General features: G+C 38.6%; 1 protein-coding gene across 1 annotated transcript; it reads right to left on the bottom strand.

The window, feature by feature from the left end:
• Positions 1-7,060: 7,060 nt before the first annotated feature.
• LOC113780736 lies at positions 7,061-11,649 on the bottom strand. Its single transcript, XM_027326514.1, has 6 exons — positions 11,241-11,649; positions 10,867-11,123; positions 10,691-10,782; positions 8,199-9,755; positions 7,841-7,856; positions 7,061-7,681 (listed from the first exon to the last, which is right to left on the bottom strand). The coding sequence occupies exons 1-6, from the start codon at positions 11,647-11,649 to the stop codon at positions 7,061-7,063; spliced, it is 2,952 nt and encodes a 983-aa protein (XP_027182315.1).
• Between the last annotated feature and the right edge of the window lie 4,189 nt (positions 11,650-15,838).

Genomic DNA, 15,838 nt, shown 5'->3' with positions numbered 1-15,838 from the left:
TGTTGGTCCTCATTGTTGCAAAGCCTCTAGCGGTTTGTAACGGAGATTTTAACAAAGTTAGCAAGAGCTCTCCAAACCCTGAGGAGATTCTGTAACAAAGCAAAGAGAAAATAAAAATAGAGATACAATTTTACGTGTGATTCGATCGAATGACCGGGCAAAGATCTAGGAATTTACAGGGCTCTTCTCTTGACGTCTACTTGAACCTAATTTGAGTTATTTGAGCAAGTGACCCCGTTAAAGAACTCGAGCATTCAACCTTCAAGAATGAGGTAAATGCACACCCCTTCAAAACTTGCGTGTGATGGTAATTTCAGTTGTAACTTGTAAGTTGAAACTACGGTTAGTTGGTACAATTCTAGTACCGCGACTATATGATAGCAAATTCATTCGCGTGAGCAGCCAATATGGCATGGTGTAATGACTAGTGACATCTTAAGGACAAGATTTCACTAAATATCTTATGTCACAATTAAAGTAGGGATTAAATCTACACCCCTCCATCTTAAATTTACACTTGATATATATAACTTTTAATAATAATTGTACAAGTTATTAATGTTAATGATACGAGTCACTCATACATTCAGAGTATGGATTTAGGCTATAAGAGTATGGATTTAGCCTGTCCCTAATTAATAATGCCACGAAAAGAGAAGGTCACCTTATGAGAATTGGCTCAACTGATAAGGTTTGTACACTTTATTTAAGGATTTAATGAAAGATTGAGTTTAAATCTCGTTACAAGCAAATTCAGTATTTTTAAGTGACTGTAAAAAACCACTGTTGAGCATTTAAGGAAACTAGTGATCTATTGTGATTAGACTTGGCAATTTTGTCCAAAACCCAACAACCCATCCAATCCACCCACTAATTTGAGAGGTTGGGTTGGATAAGTTAGATATTGGGTCAATTTTGGGTTAGGTAATAAAAATTCACATATATTTTAGGCGATTTGGGTATTTATGTTGGACATCCATTACCTAACTTAAGTTAAAAAAATAAATAAACAAATTAAAATCAAGAAACAAGAAAAGACCAGCGACTATGTAATGAAGCCAAATGTTGGATCAAGCAAAACGTCCCTGGCCAAAGTTTTATTTGGCAGGCTTGTCCAAGTCTTATCTATAGTTGCTTCCTATTCCGTGGCTTGAGCTTTTCTATAATATATATATAGCATAGTAGTATTTGCAATTTGCGAATTGTTGCGAAGTAATAATTGCAGACATCATATCATATCATATTAGAAATTGGATTTTTTTTTGTTTACATTTTTTCAGGCGTACTGTGTGACGGTCCCACCTCCCCCTGGGCGTACCCTAGGGTTTAGCGGACCGTCTGCCCATCTCTCGCCAGGACTCACTCACTCGTATCAATTAAAATAAGATGCAACCTCAATAATAAACGAAATAACGGTTCCCAAGTTTGGAACATACAAATACATTCATTTCTATCTCAACCATCCATACAGTCCCAAATATATCAAAAGATTTAAGTTCTCAGTACATTCAACCCTAATCGAGCGACTAGTGCGAGTACAATTACAAAATTCCAAACAACTAGACTACGCTAGTCTGTACACGTCTCACGCTTCGCTCGTACCCCTGTAAGGAAAATAAATGGCGTGGAATGAGCTAAAAGTCCAGTGAGGTTCCAAATAACAAATTGACCATTATTTATAAGTACAAGTTTTCGATATAGCAAAGTAACGAGCATGAAGAATTCATAAAAGTGATCAATAACACTTCAAGTAGCAATCTCAAAATGAGCGAGTGCAAAGTTTTAAAAGAAACAATAATACTACAAGTAACAATCATTTCAAAGTATAAGGATACGAATGGCTCTCAGGAGCCAAATTTCCAATGTATCACCAGGAGCTTGATCACGTAATAGTTGACACTCCGTCAACTTTCAAGTAAGTAACCAATCCAATAGAACACCACTTACACTACTCTCCGTCCATCATTCAAACCCCCTACTGGGCCCAAAATCCTCAATAAACACGGTGGCGAGCGCGAGGTGAGCAAGAGTGAGAGAGGAGTGAGCTGGAGGCAGCGGTGGCGCGCTGGAGCTACTGGCGGCGCGCGAGGAGGCTGCGCGTGGCGATGGGCTGGCTGGTGTAGAGACGAGCTGGGGTGGCATGTGAAGGAGAGCTGGTGGTCGTCCGTGAGGTGGAGCTTGGAGGCGGCGGCGATGGCAGCTGGGCAACGGGAAACTGGCGGCGCGTGGCTGCTTGGTGGGCTTCAGGTGGCGCGAGGTGAGTGATGGACCGCGAGGTGGAGGGAGAGGGCCGCGAGCGACGAGCGGAGAGTGGCGAGCTAGGTGCGGCTGGGCAGAGATGGCGGCGTGGGCTTGCGGTGGCGGACGAATTAACAAAGAAGGAAAAGTGGAAAACAGGGGAACTGCAGAGAAGAAGAAGAAAAGGAACGGAAAGAAAGAAAAGAAAGGAAGAAAGAAAAAGAAGAAAGAAAGAAAGAAAAAGAAAAGAGAAAAAAAATAGTTTTTGGGGTTTTTTTTTTCAATTTTTTTTTTCCGAATTTAAATTTTCCAAATTTGAATTTTTGAAGAAAAGGAAAGAAAAAAAAATGCTTTTTGAATTTTTGAATTTTCTCAATGTGAAATTTTAACTCTTTTTTTTTTTTTTCAAAGAATCTCTAGCTTAGGCTTGGGCATGCCTAACCGCTCCCTAGTCTTTTGACCATCCGGCGAAAATTCTCGATCCGTTAGCGTGACCACCTAGCGTGGGCACGTCTAACTGCTATAGAGTCCGCAGATCCTGAACGAAAATTTCTTTCCCTCAGGCGTGACCACCTGGCGTGGGCACGTCTAACTACTAATTTCCTGCCACCAAACATCAAACTATTAATTGACACTAACACTTAACTAAAACTTCAAAAATGCATGAAAACTGAAACAAGTAGTCTTGGGTTGCCTCCCAATTAGCGCCTTTCTTTAATGTTTTTGGCTAGACATGCTATGCTTGTTCACGGGGGATAAAATCTTGTGGCTCGCTTCAATGTTTCATCTTCAATATGATCCTGCTAACCCTCATAGATGGAGTAATCATTGAGCACACGAGTTACGATTTTCCATGGACTGGTTGATGGCGCCAAATAATCAAGCATTGATCGCAATTCTTCATCCACTCCTCCATCAAGAGCATTCACCGGTTCAAGATATTTGACCATAGCTACCCTTAACTTATTTCTGCCATGAGACTCAAAAACTTCCGGTATAACAAAATCAATCTCATTAACAGAAATCATAGAGTAAGAGTTAAGAAAATGCGGGTTAGGGAATGGAGGTGGTGTCACCACATTTGATAATTCTTCACTGGATTCTTTCACTTGAATGGGTTGCGGTTGGGGTTCCATTTCTTCATTTTCGGCTTCTTTTTCAACTGCATCTGTAGATCTCTCATTTTGACACTCTTGCATCTCCTCATCACTAGTCAAGCAAATTGCACTCCCATTTTCTTCAAGGCTAATGTTGGTTTGTGAGGGCAATTCTTCAAGGTGAGAAACTAATCGCTCTATCCTGGATGTCAATTGTTTCATTTGATCTTCTAGATTACTCATTGCATCCTTCATCATCCCATTTCTCATTTGTGTCTCCTGTTGGAATTGATATGTATTAGTAGCTATTGATTCAACTATTTCTTCAAGAGACATACCTGACATAGATGATGATTCTTGAGACTCATACTGCTGAAAATTCATAGGCTGCTGAAAATTCATTGGCCCTGTTGTATACTTATAACTGGAGTTATCCCACCATCCTTGATCATACCCGTTTGGATTAGGGTTATACCAAGTTTGAGACCAGGGTGAAAAATCTCCATAATTATTGAGTGGGACACTCAGATTATCTTGATATTCGGGGCACATACCAGTTGAATGATCCCTGGCATAACAAATTTTACAGGTTGCAGCAGCCATTCTTTCTCTAATAGAGTTTAGTGTCTCTGAATATGCAAACTTAGCAAAAAAACTAGTGTTGGGTGTCAAACCAGCAAAAATAAAATTCCTACTCTTAAGTCACGAATTAAGTCCACTATGGTACTGGAGCAGGGACTTAGGCTGTGCAATGGGTTACTAGCTTCACCCTGGTGCCAGAGTTTGCTTGATCCGATATACCAAAGTATATTAATTACGTGAAAGACAAAATTCGAATATAGCAGCGAGCATGATCGAATCCACAGGGACTTGGGAATTTATTTTGAATGAATGTAACATTAAATAAAAATGGGGGGAATTGATATGGAACTGTCTAATTTAATTGCTCAAATTAAAAATATAAAGTAAATTAACGGAAGGAAAATCTCTAGTCAAAGGTATAATCTCCACTAATGGTTCGAATCACTGATCACAGATGCAGAGATAAAATTTTTCATTTACAAATAAACTGGTTATGGTTGTCAACAAGTTCTGACAACCTGCCTAACCTTCCTGATTCGATAACCACAACAAACTCTGTAGTTATTGCCCTAACCAATTAAGCAGTCCTAAACACGCTCTTAGGATTTAACCTATTGACAGCATTAATCATTAGACTGGCCACCAATTATAACCAACAAACACACACGCTCGGTTTATTTAGGCTATATCATATATTTCCGCAACGACGACTCAAAAGTTTCTACTACAATTGAATCATATCACTTGCCACATGCACTAAAATTACCCAACAATTACGGATTGAGCACTCTTAGATGGCTGTTAATTACTCACACAATTAAACAGTGATCAAGTATTTAATTGCAAGAAATAATCATATGCATAAGTGAACAGGAAATATATAAATACTTGCAAATTAAAGAATGTAGGGAAATCAATTCGATCTCACAGTTTTGTCGAACCAAAGCTTCGATTTAACCTCTGACTAGATGAAGAAATTAGCCACTCCTCATAGTTGAATTGCAGCCAAAAGTACTGGATTGCAAAGACATTGCGTTTTTACTAGAAAACAAGGAATAAAAGATGTTTTTCCCGTTGGGGAATATTGTCGAACACCTGGCGTGTGTCAGAGGCCAGTCCAGAGAAAGGAAACTAGAACTAAACTAAACAGCTAAACTAGAGGTGTCATTTTTCTTCTGTACGTCCTCTCCTTAAAAAGCCAAAAGTAAGATGACTAAAAGCTCTCTCCGGTGGTCCCCACACATGTGGACAAAGTCTCCAAAATTCCTTCTTCTTCCAAGTCTCTCTACGTTGCTTTTTTTGAAGAGCCCAAATGACCTATAGCTTTGTGGTCCCCACGAATCCAAGGCCTAAGGATTGAAACCCTTAGAAGTCTCCATATTCTCCATAAAGTCCCTCCTTTTTGGTAGTTTTCTGCTTCATTCCTGAAATTAAGTCCAGATACCAAATATGAGTAAATATCAGCAATTAACACAATATTTGTCAGGGATAGAAGGGGAAATCAATAATAAAATTACTAACAAATTACCCCCTATCAATTCCCCCCACACCTGAATCATGCTTGCCCTCAAGCATGGGGAAAGTATACAGACACCAAAATTTGATACTGGTCATTGCTCTATCTACCAAATTGCCAAGATATTCAAGAGAGAACCATATATCGAATCCAAGAAGCATCCCCCCCAGTTAGCCCCTGAACCACAAGCTCCTTCAATTTCCGAATTAACTATTCTAAGGAAAAGGAATGACACACAGCATTTATCAGCTAATGGTCCAAATATTCACACAAGTCCCTATATTAAGTCCATAAACCAGCAAGCTTCCCTATTATTTATTCTTTTTTTTCTTTTTTCTTTCCTTTTTTTTTCTTCCTTTTTTTTTTTAAGGCACATAATAATATTTGACACAAGAAGACTTAGTCTCTAGCCGCCGGAACCTTTTGACGCGAACTCCAACATTTTTAGATGAAGGAGCCCGCTTACTCAGCTCCTACCGCTATACGATCACGTACTCATATAAAGTACCACCTTTTGACGCGAGAATCGACACTTTAGGTGCAGATCCCCGGTTACTCAGTAGTAACTCATAGCGGAGTACAGTCCAGATTATTCACAGCCAAACAAAGCCAAAAACACATAATAACAACACTAAGAACCAAAAATAGGAGCAGCTCGCCTCATTATTGCCAAACATAGAGAACTGGAGTCAATATTGGACCAGTTCACATTAAAATGCCAACAGACATTCCCTATGCCTAGAAAAGTTAACAAAGAAATAAAAAAAAAATCAAGCAGTCCGATATTCACCAAGGAGATGTCTTGGACCCAACCACATTAACCCGATACATACTTATTTTAAAAACTTGGCAAAAGTAGAATTAAAACCAATAAGCCAACACCCAATTTTTTCTCTTGTCTTTTTTTTTTTTTTTGGATTCGCAGGAGAGATAAGCCCCCAGAATAAAGAAAGAAAATGAGCAACTAGAAATAAAACTAACAACTAAAGAAAACTAAAAACACTAGCACCCCATTAGATCCCCCCACACCTATAGGACACATTGTCCTCAATGTAACAAATAACCAACAAAAGTGGGTGAGAGGACAGCAACACTTCCCTGAAATCCGGTCAAAGAGGTGGACGAGGCGGAGCTGGAGGAGGAAAACCCGTATGATGCAGAAATTGCGCCAAATTCTATGCTATGCCAGCTACATTGGCATCGACGTTGGCCATGCGAGCCTCCAAAGCCTGAACCTGGAAAATTAAGAAGAGAGGAAGAAATGAGCTGAAAGCGCGTTTCTGAAGCCTTTATTGGGACACATAAAACGTGAGTTAAAACGCGCCTTCAACTCGCGTTTTATAAGTCGACTGAAAACGCGCCTACAACTCGCGTTTTATAGTCGCGTATCACGGTGGCTTTCGGACGATTCTGATTGTGAGCTTCCTGCACGTCATCACGCGGACACGTCAAGACTGAAGGGCACCTATAAATCGGCAAAAACGAAAACTGAAACCCAAAATTAGTCGAATTCAAGGAGAACACCTCTAAACTACCACACGGAATTGAACAAACAATTAAAAGGAACAATTGGGTTGCCTCCCAAAAGCGCCTTTCTTTAATGTCTTTGGCTAGACAAAATAATGCTTCAATCAGAGAGTTCAGGCACTGCAAGGGTCACCTCCTCAACATTATTAACTTGAAATCCTTCATAAAAAGGTTTGAGACGATGACCATTAACCTTAAAAATCTTGTCAGTATGAAGACTTTGAATTTCTACTGCACCATGAGGAAACACATTAGTCACAATAAAAGGTCCAATCCAACGAGAACGCAATTTACCAGGAAAAAGTTTAAGTCTAGAGTGAAAAAGAAGTACTTTTTGACCAATACAAAAAATTTTCCTTGAAATTGCTTTATCATGAAATGCTTTTGTCTTCTCCTTATAAATGCAAGAACTCTCATATGCATCATTTCGGATTTCCTCCAACTCTTGCAATTGCAACTTCCTGTGTTCTCCAGATTCATCCATCCGCATATTATAATTTTTAACTGCCCAATATGCCCTATGTTCCAATTCCACAGGTAGATGACAAGGTTTGCCAAAAATTAATCGGTAAGGAGACATACCTATGGGGGTCTTAAAAGCTGTACGGTAAGCCCAAAGTGCATCATCTAAGCGCAAACTCCAATCCTTTCTATTGGGATTCACCGTCTTTTCAAGTATCGACTTGATTTCTTTATTGGAGATTTCTGCTTGACCACTAGTCTGCGGATGATAGGACGTAGAGACCCGGTGAGTGACGCCATATTTCTTCAACAATGCTTCCATTACTCGATTGCAGAAGTGTGTCCCTCGGTCACTGATAATTGCTCTTGGCGTGCCATACCTGACAAAAATATGAGATTTAATAAAATCAACTACAACCTTAGCATTGTCAGTCCTAGTTGCCTTAGCCTCTATCCACTTTGAGACATAATCAACTGCAAGTAATATATACATATTACCAAAAGAGGAAGGAAATGGACCCATAAAATCTATACCCCATATATCGAAAATTTCACAAACCAGTATAGGAGTAAGAGGCATTTGATCTCTATGGCTTAAATTACCTGTCTTTTGACAATTTGCACATGATTTACAAAATAAGTATGCATCACTAAACAAAGTTGGCCAAAATAAACCACACTCTAAAACCTTTCTTGCAGTTCGCTTAGGGCCAAAATGTCCACCACACGCATATGAGTGACAAAAAGATAAAATTGATGGAATCTCTTCTTTAGACACACACCTGCGAATAATTTGATCAGAACAATATTTCCACAAGTATGGTTCATCCCACACATAATATTTAACATCACTTTTAATTTTTTCCTTTTGAGCTCTAGACAAATCATTAGGTAGCGTTCTAGTAACCAGATAATTCACTAAATCAGCATACCAGGGAGTTGTCTTTTGAACTATAAAAAGATGCTCATCTGGAAAATTATTCTTCAAGGGAGCAGGTCTTTCACTATTGATCAAACGACTGAGATGATCAGTAACCATATTTTCGGCACCTCTTTTGTCTTTAATTTCCAAATTAAATTCTTGGAGTAGGAGAATCCACCTTATAAGTCGTGGTTTGGCCTCTTTCTTGTTGAGCAAATATTTCAAAACTGCATGGTCAGAATAAATAATGACTTTAGTGCCAAGTAAATAAGAACGGAATTTTTCTAAAGCAAAAACAATAGCTAAAAGCTCCTTTTCCGTAGTCGAATAATTGCACTGGGCACCATCCAAGGTCCTCGAGGCATAATAAATGACATAAGAAGCTCTGCCCTCTTTCTGGCCAGGTACTGCACCAACAGCAAAGTTGCTGGCATCACACATTATCTCGAAAGGAAGACTCCAGTTTGGTGGTCGAACCACTGGTGCTGAAGTCAATGATCCCTTGAGCGTGTCAAATGCACTCTTGCAATTATCATCAAAATGAAATACCACATCCTTTTGAAGTAATTTGCATAGAGGATGGGATATCTTTGAAAAATCTTTGATGAAACGCCTATAAAAACCTGCATGGCCAAGAAAAGAGCGAACTTCCCGCACACTTGCAGGGTAAGGTAAACATTTGATAATTTCTACCTTAGCCTTATCTACCTCAATTCCTTTTGCAGATACCACATAGCCTAAAATTATGCCTTGGTCTACCATAAAATGGCATTTCTCATAATTTAAAACAAGATTAGTCTCAATGCACCTTTTAAAAATTTTTGTGAGGTTAGTTAAACATTCATCAAAAGAATTACCATAGACAGTAAAATCATCCATAAACACTTCTATGATATTCTCCACATAATCAGAAAATATACTAACCATACACCTTTGGAATGTAGCAGGCGCATTACAAAGACCAAAAGGCATTCGTCTATAGGCAAATGTACCAAAAGGGCAAGTAAATGTGATTTTCTCTTGATCTTCAGGCGCCACTGGAATTTGTAGAAAACCTGAAAAACCATCAAGACAGCAATAATGAGATTTTCCTGCCAACCTTTCCAACATCTGATCAATAAAAGGCAATGAAAAATGATCTTTACGAGTTAATGCATTTAATTTTCTAAAATCGGTACAAACTCTCCACCCATTTTGAACTCGAGTGGGCACTAACTCACTTTTAGGATTTTCAATAACAGTAATTCCTGTCTTTTTAGGAACTACTTGAACAGGACTTACCCACTTACTATCCGAAATGGGATAGATTATACCTGTGTCAAGAAGTTTTAAAACTTCTTTCTTCACTACCTCCATCATTGGTGGGTTCAATCTCCGTTGAGCCTCTCTCGAAGGCTTAGCACCATCTTCTAACAAGATGCGATGCATGCAAGTGGCTGGATTTAATCCTTTTATGTCAGCCACTGTCCATCCTATTGCCTCCTTGTGGTCCTTCAACACCCGAATTAGTTTTTCTTCCTCTAAAGCAGTCAATTTACTGGAAATTATTACTGGGAGTGTATCTCCATCTCCCAAGAATGCATACTTTAAATTATCCGGTAACTGCTTTAATTCCACCTTCGGGGCTTGCACAATAGATGGCAAAAGTTGTGAATGAGACAGAGGTAATTCCAAGTAAGACACATTGGAAAATTCTGGACAAAGAGAATTCAATTCAAAAATAACTTCCTGCAATTCAAAAGGAAAAACAAACTTCCCTTTTATCTTTTGCAAATTTTCCTGACAGAGACCAGTAGAAATAGCAACCTTCAACGCATCGTCATTATTAAATTCAAAATTTTGCTGCGCCAAAGAATCAATTACATCTATAACAAAAATTGAATGAGACTCACCAGGATATTTCATGGCATCATAAATACTAAATTTAATAACATCACCATCAAATTCCATAGTCAATGTGCCAGTGAAAACATCAATTTTTGTTCTAGCAGTTTTCAAAAATGGTCTCCCTAACAGTATTGGAGATGAATTAGAATTATCATCCTCCATATCAAGCACATAAAAATCTGCAGGAAAAATCAAATTATCAATTTGCACTAAAATATCCTCCAAAACTCCATCAGGATAGGCATTTGATCGATCAGCCAGTTGAATTATTACGCCCGTCTCTTTTAAAGGCCCAATGTTCATCAAATTATAAATAGAACGAGGCATAACATTTATCGAAGCACCCAAATCCAACATAGCTTTTTCAATTTTAATATTACCTATTTTGCAAGGGACAGTAAACATACCTGGGTCCTTGCATTTAGGAGGCAATTTTTTCTGCAAAACTGCCGAAACATTTCTCCCATATGCACTTTCTCGTTTCCTTTCAACTTTTTCTTACCAGTGCATAACTCCTTCAAAAATTTAGCATATCTAGGAATTTGCTTAATTGCATCTAAAAGAGGGATATTTACCTCAACTTTTCGAAAAGTGTCCAAAATCTCCTGTTCTTGCTCTTGCTTTTTGGACTTTGCCAGTCGACTAGGAAATGGAGGCGGAGGTGTAACCACTTGTGTTGATTTTTCTCCAAAATCTGGTTGTTCTAAGGCTCTAGGTTGAGACACATTCCCCTCTTTTTCGAGCTCTTCCTCGATTGCTTGTTCAGAAATTTTCTTGCTCGGCTCAGCCAACTCTTTGCCACTTCTTAATGTGATGGCACTAGCATTTTGCTTGGGGTTGACAATTGTCTGCGAAGGTAGCTTTCCAGATAATTGGGACTCCAATCTATTGACTATGGAAGCTAACTGGCTCATTTGATTCTCCAAATTATGAATGCTAGTTTTCGTCTCCTGTTGAAATTGTTGAGTGTTAGTAGCCAAAGATTTCACAATATACTCAAGTGACATACCTGATTTAGGAGCAGGTTGTTGCTGTGAAAGTTGAGGTCTAGGTTGATATTGTGACTGTTGTGGAAATCCTGGTGGCCTTACTGCATAATTAAAATTAGGATGATCCCTCCATCCTGGATTATAGGTGTTTGCATAGGGATCATACCGTCTCTGAGGTGGTCCTGGAAATCCAACTGCATTAGCCTGCTCAGTCGAATCATCTTGGAGTGTGGGGCACATATCTGTTGGATGACTCGAACCATAGCAGATTCCACATGTTTTCAATTGCTGCATTTGTCCTATAGCTAACTTTTCAACCAAAGAAGTTAGACAATCTAATCTTTGCTCTATTGAAGAATTACTTACCTCATTGACTCTACGAGTCGTGTTATCCTGCCTGTCTCCAAATTGTTGAGCATTTGCAGCCATACTCAATATCAAATTTCTTGCCTCCGTGGGTGTTTTATTCACTAAGGAGCCCCCACTGGCAGCATCAATAATTCTTCTGTCAGTTTGGGACAGACCCTCATAAAAATACTGGATGAGGAGTTGGTCAGGAATTTGATGATGAGGACAACTAGCACATAGTTGCTTGAATCTTTCCCAATATTCATGTAGAGTCTCTCCATTGAATTGTCGAATTCCACAGATGTCTTTCCTAATGCTTGCAGCTCGGGATGCAGGAAAGAATTTTTCTAGAAAATGCTTCTTCATGTCTGTCCATGTGGATATTGACCCAGAGGGCAATAATAGAGCCAATCCTTAGCTTTATCGGCTAAGGAAAATGGAAAGGCTCTTAATTTAATTTGCTTCTCTGTGACTCCCTGGGGTTTCATTGTCGAGCAAACTCCCCGGCAACGGCGCCAAAATTTGTTAGGTGTCAAACCAGCAAAAATAAAATTCCTACTCTTAAGTCACGAATTAAATCCACTATGGTACTGGAGCAGGGACTTAGGCTGTGCAATGGGTTACTAGCTTCACCCTGGTGCCAGAGTTTGCTTGTGGGGATCTTCACCTGGTAAGCCATGAAAAGAAGGAAGTAAATGGATTAGTCCAGATTTTAACTCAAATGCAACCTCTAATGTAGGATAAGTAATGCATAGGGGCTGTTGATTTAAATCTGGTGTAGCCAATTCTCTCAATGTCCGTTCATTAGCCATGGTGCTATTTATCTCTTCCGTCTCACTAAATGAATCTACAAAATCTACTACTGAATTATGTCCAGTAGATGAGGAGGATGCCTCTGCTCGTATGGGGGTTTTTGGATCAAATACTAACTAAATAAATTAACTGCAGAAAATAATTGATTAAGAGGAATAAGTAAAAGAAACTCTAGCCAAGGGTACACTTCAGAAATGGTTCATGCACTGATCATCGATTCACAGATAATTCCACATTTATTAATAGATTGGTTATAGTTGTCATGCACGCGATAAACAACCAACCCTTCCTTAATTTATCGATAGCTAAGGTACGACCGTTAACTATTTTCCTAACCCAAAAACAATCCTAGGTACGACCGTAGGATTTAATTTCTAGATTGCATTAAAAATTAGAAAGGCCCAATCCTAACTAACAAACACGCTAAGAGGGTTTGTTTAAATTAGATCGTATGTTTCCCTGACATAAACCCAATTACGCCAGTTGCTACTGGGATAGAGGTAACGAACAATTACGGATTCAATTACCCCTATTTAGCAAAATAGCCTATATGAATAATTAATTATTGCGCACTAATCAATCATACACAAGAGCTATAACAATTAAAAACAGGAATCATATAAATACCAATAAATGAGAAAGCAATTAAAATAAATTCGATCTCACAGTAATCGCAGAACCAAATCTTCAGTTGTCCCCTTGACTAGAATTAAGAGATTAGTCCTCCATTAATGGAGAACAACCATGCGAAAGAGTTAAGAAAAGAAAACTAAAACTATGCTAAAAGTCTAAACTAAAACTATTGATTGATAATAGTTCTCTGTACGTTTTTCTCCTTTTTAAAGCCAACAATGACTAAAGCTTCTTATCCCTGTGGTCCCCGCTGGAATTGAGAATCAAACCAAAGGTGGGGCTCTACCGAATTCCTTGCTTTTAGTTTCCTATTGCCCGTAGGACTCCAATCTCCTAATCAGCAAAGGAAATGCAATCTCTTTGTAGCACCATGTGGGCCCGGTTGTTTGAAATCCCAATTATCTCCAAAAAGTTCCTCATTTTTGTAGTTTTCTGTTTCACTTCCTGAAATTGAGTCCAATACCAAATATAAGTAAATATTAATAATTAAAACAATATTTGGCAAGGATAAAGGGGAAAATTAACAATAAAATAACCAACAATTAACACCCTATCAATTCCCCCCACACCTAAATCATACTTGCCCTCAAGCATAAGAACAGCAATTGAACACCAAAATTTGACAATGGCTATTGCTCTAACTATCATATTGCCAAGATACCCAGAAAAATATATATCAAGCATCACAGTTAAAATCCAAGAAAAACCACTCCGGTTAGCTTCTCAACCACCAATTCCTCCAATTTAAAGCAAACTAATCTAAGAAAAAGGAATGGTTGCTCACATTTATCAGCAAATGGTCCAACTATTAACCAAAATCTCGACATTAAGATCACAAACCGGCAAGCTGACTTATTCACATACTAACACAATCTTTATGTTATTTTTTCTTTTTTTTTGTTTCTTTTTTCTTTTCTTTTTTTGTTTCTTTTTTTTTGTTTTTTTTTGTTTCTTTTTTCTTTTCTTTTTTTTTGAGTAACAAAAGACTTAGTCTATAACCCTTAGAGCCTTTTGACGCGAACTCCAACATTTGCCAGATGGAGGAGCCCGGTTACTCAGCTCCAATCGCTACGGTACCACGCACTCATAGCAACTACTACCTTTTGACGCGAAAATCGACACTTTAGATGAAGATTTTCGGTTACTCAATAGTAATCACTAGCGGAGTACAGTCAACTCTTATTTATAACCATATAGCACAATAACACAAAAATAACAGCAGCCAGCCTCAAATTTCCAAACATGGAAAATTAAAATTAATAATTGGACCAATTCACAAGAAAAATGCCAACAATCATTCTCTATGCCTAGAAAAGTTAACTAAAAATTAGAAAAGTCAAGCAATTATTGATATTCACCAAAGAGATGTTCCTGAACTCAACCACATCAACTCGATACCTTTTATTAATAAACTTGGCAATAGCAGAATTAGAGACAACAATCCAGCATCAAACTTGGTATTCATATGAAGACTGACCACTAGGAAAAAAAAAGAAAAGAAAATAAACGAAAAAGGAGATAAATATCAAACTAAAATTAAAGGAAAAACCTTTAGAAACTAAAAATAAAAATACTAGCACCCAAAACTGACCCCCCCACACCTAAATCACACATTGCCCTCAATGTGATAAACTAACAGCAAAAGGAAGGAGAAGGGCAACGGTACTTCCCTGAAATTGTCAAAACAGGGGTGGGTCGGGCGGGGTACTGCCAAATTCCGCACCATGTTATGCAAGTCGACGTCAATGTGGGTCACTCGAGTCTCCAGTCTCTCAACTTTCATTCGGAGTTGGACCCAGTCGTTAGCCCCTGGTTGGTCCCCTCAACAAGCAAATGCAAACTGTCTCCAATTGGGCAGTCAAGTATCCAATTCCACCTACTAAAATTAGCAAATGGCTCAAGAAAATGGTACTCCAGTAACAGTAGTTCAAAAGTCGGACAATAACCAAATCACAAGGGTATTAGTTGGCTATCAGACAGGCAACCATATAGAATCCATGAATGTATTCAAAACACCCCAACCAGTACCACTGGTGCAGGCATAGGGAAAAATTAAAGCAAATGACCAACCCAAAGTATTGATAATTCCAAGCAACGCCAAGCAGTACCAGAAATCGAAAAGACCAAAATTGTAGTCAATTGGGGCAAATAACTCCCAAGGCAAATAGAGGCAACCTACTTCAATAAGCAACGGAAATGGCACAGGAGCCGTCCAATGCACCAATTAAATGCAATAAACCCCAACCAAAGGCAGCTCAATAGACTCCAGGCAGAAAGTACCAAATGATACTCAATTGACACCAAAAACGATCCCAACAAAGCAGCAAGATCGAAGGATACTCAGTCACAGATGCTCAATCATATCGAAATAAGAAATTGTAAGCAAATTAGCACAACCAGTACCACTGGTGTATACACAGGAAAGGAGGGAACCACATGGCCAACCCAATTAATAAAAAGCACAACTGAGGCACCCCAAAGGCTAGAAAAGTACCCGAAAAACACAGCAAATTGAATGAATATGTACTGGGTCTCCAATTCAGTCAAAATAAGATCAAGGGGCACGATACAGAAACTAACAAAGCAGAACTCAAGTGATACCAGTAGGAACCCCAACAGAGCAATGAATTCAACCAATTGGAGCAAGTGAAACTCAACAAATGTCACCAAGTGGACATTCAATTACCCACTTCAAGATACCAAGCCTTAAGAATTTTAAGAATCCCAGCAAACAAGCAATTCCAGCAACTACCGATTAGAATTCGAGAAAATTTAAGAATTGTAAGCAACACCGCAACCAGTACCACTGGTGCACAGACAGAAA

Source organism: Coffea eugenioides, chromosome 8 (genome assembly GCF_003713205.1).
Source record: "Coffea eugenioides isolate CCC68of chromosome 8, Ceug_1.0, whole genome shotgun sequence".
Classification (NCBI taxonomy): Eukaryota; Viridiplantae; Streptophyta; class Magnoliopsida; order Gentianales; family Rubiaceae; genus Coffea; species Coffea eugenioides.
The sequence above is the reverse complement of the archived record's forward strand: the minus strand, read 5'-3'. Positions and strand labels throughout refer to the sequence as shown.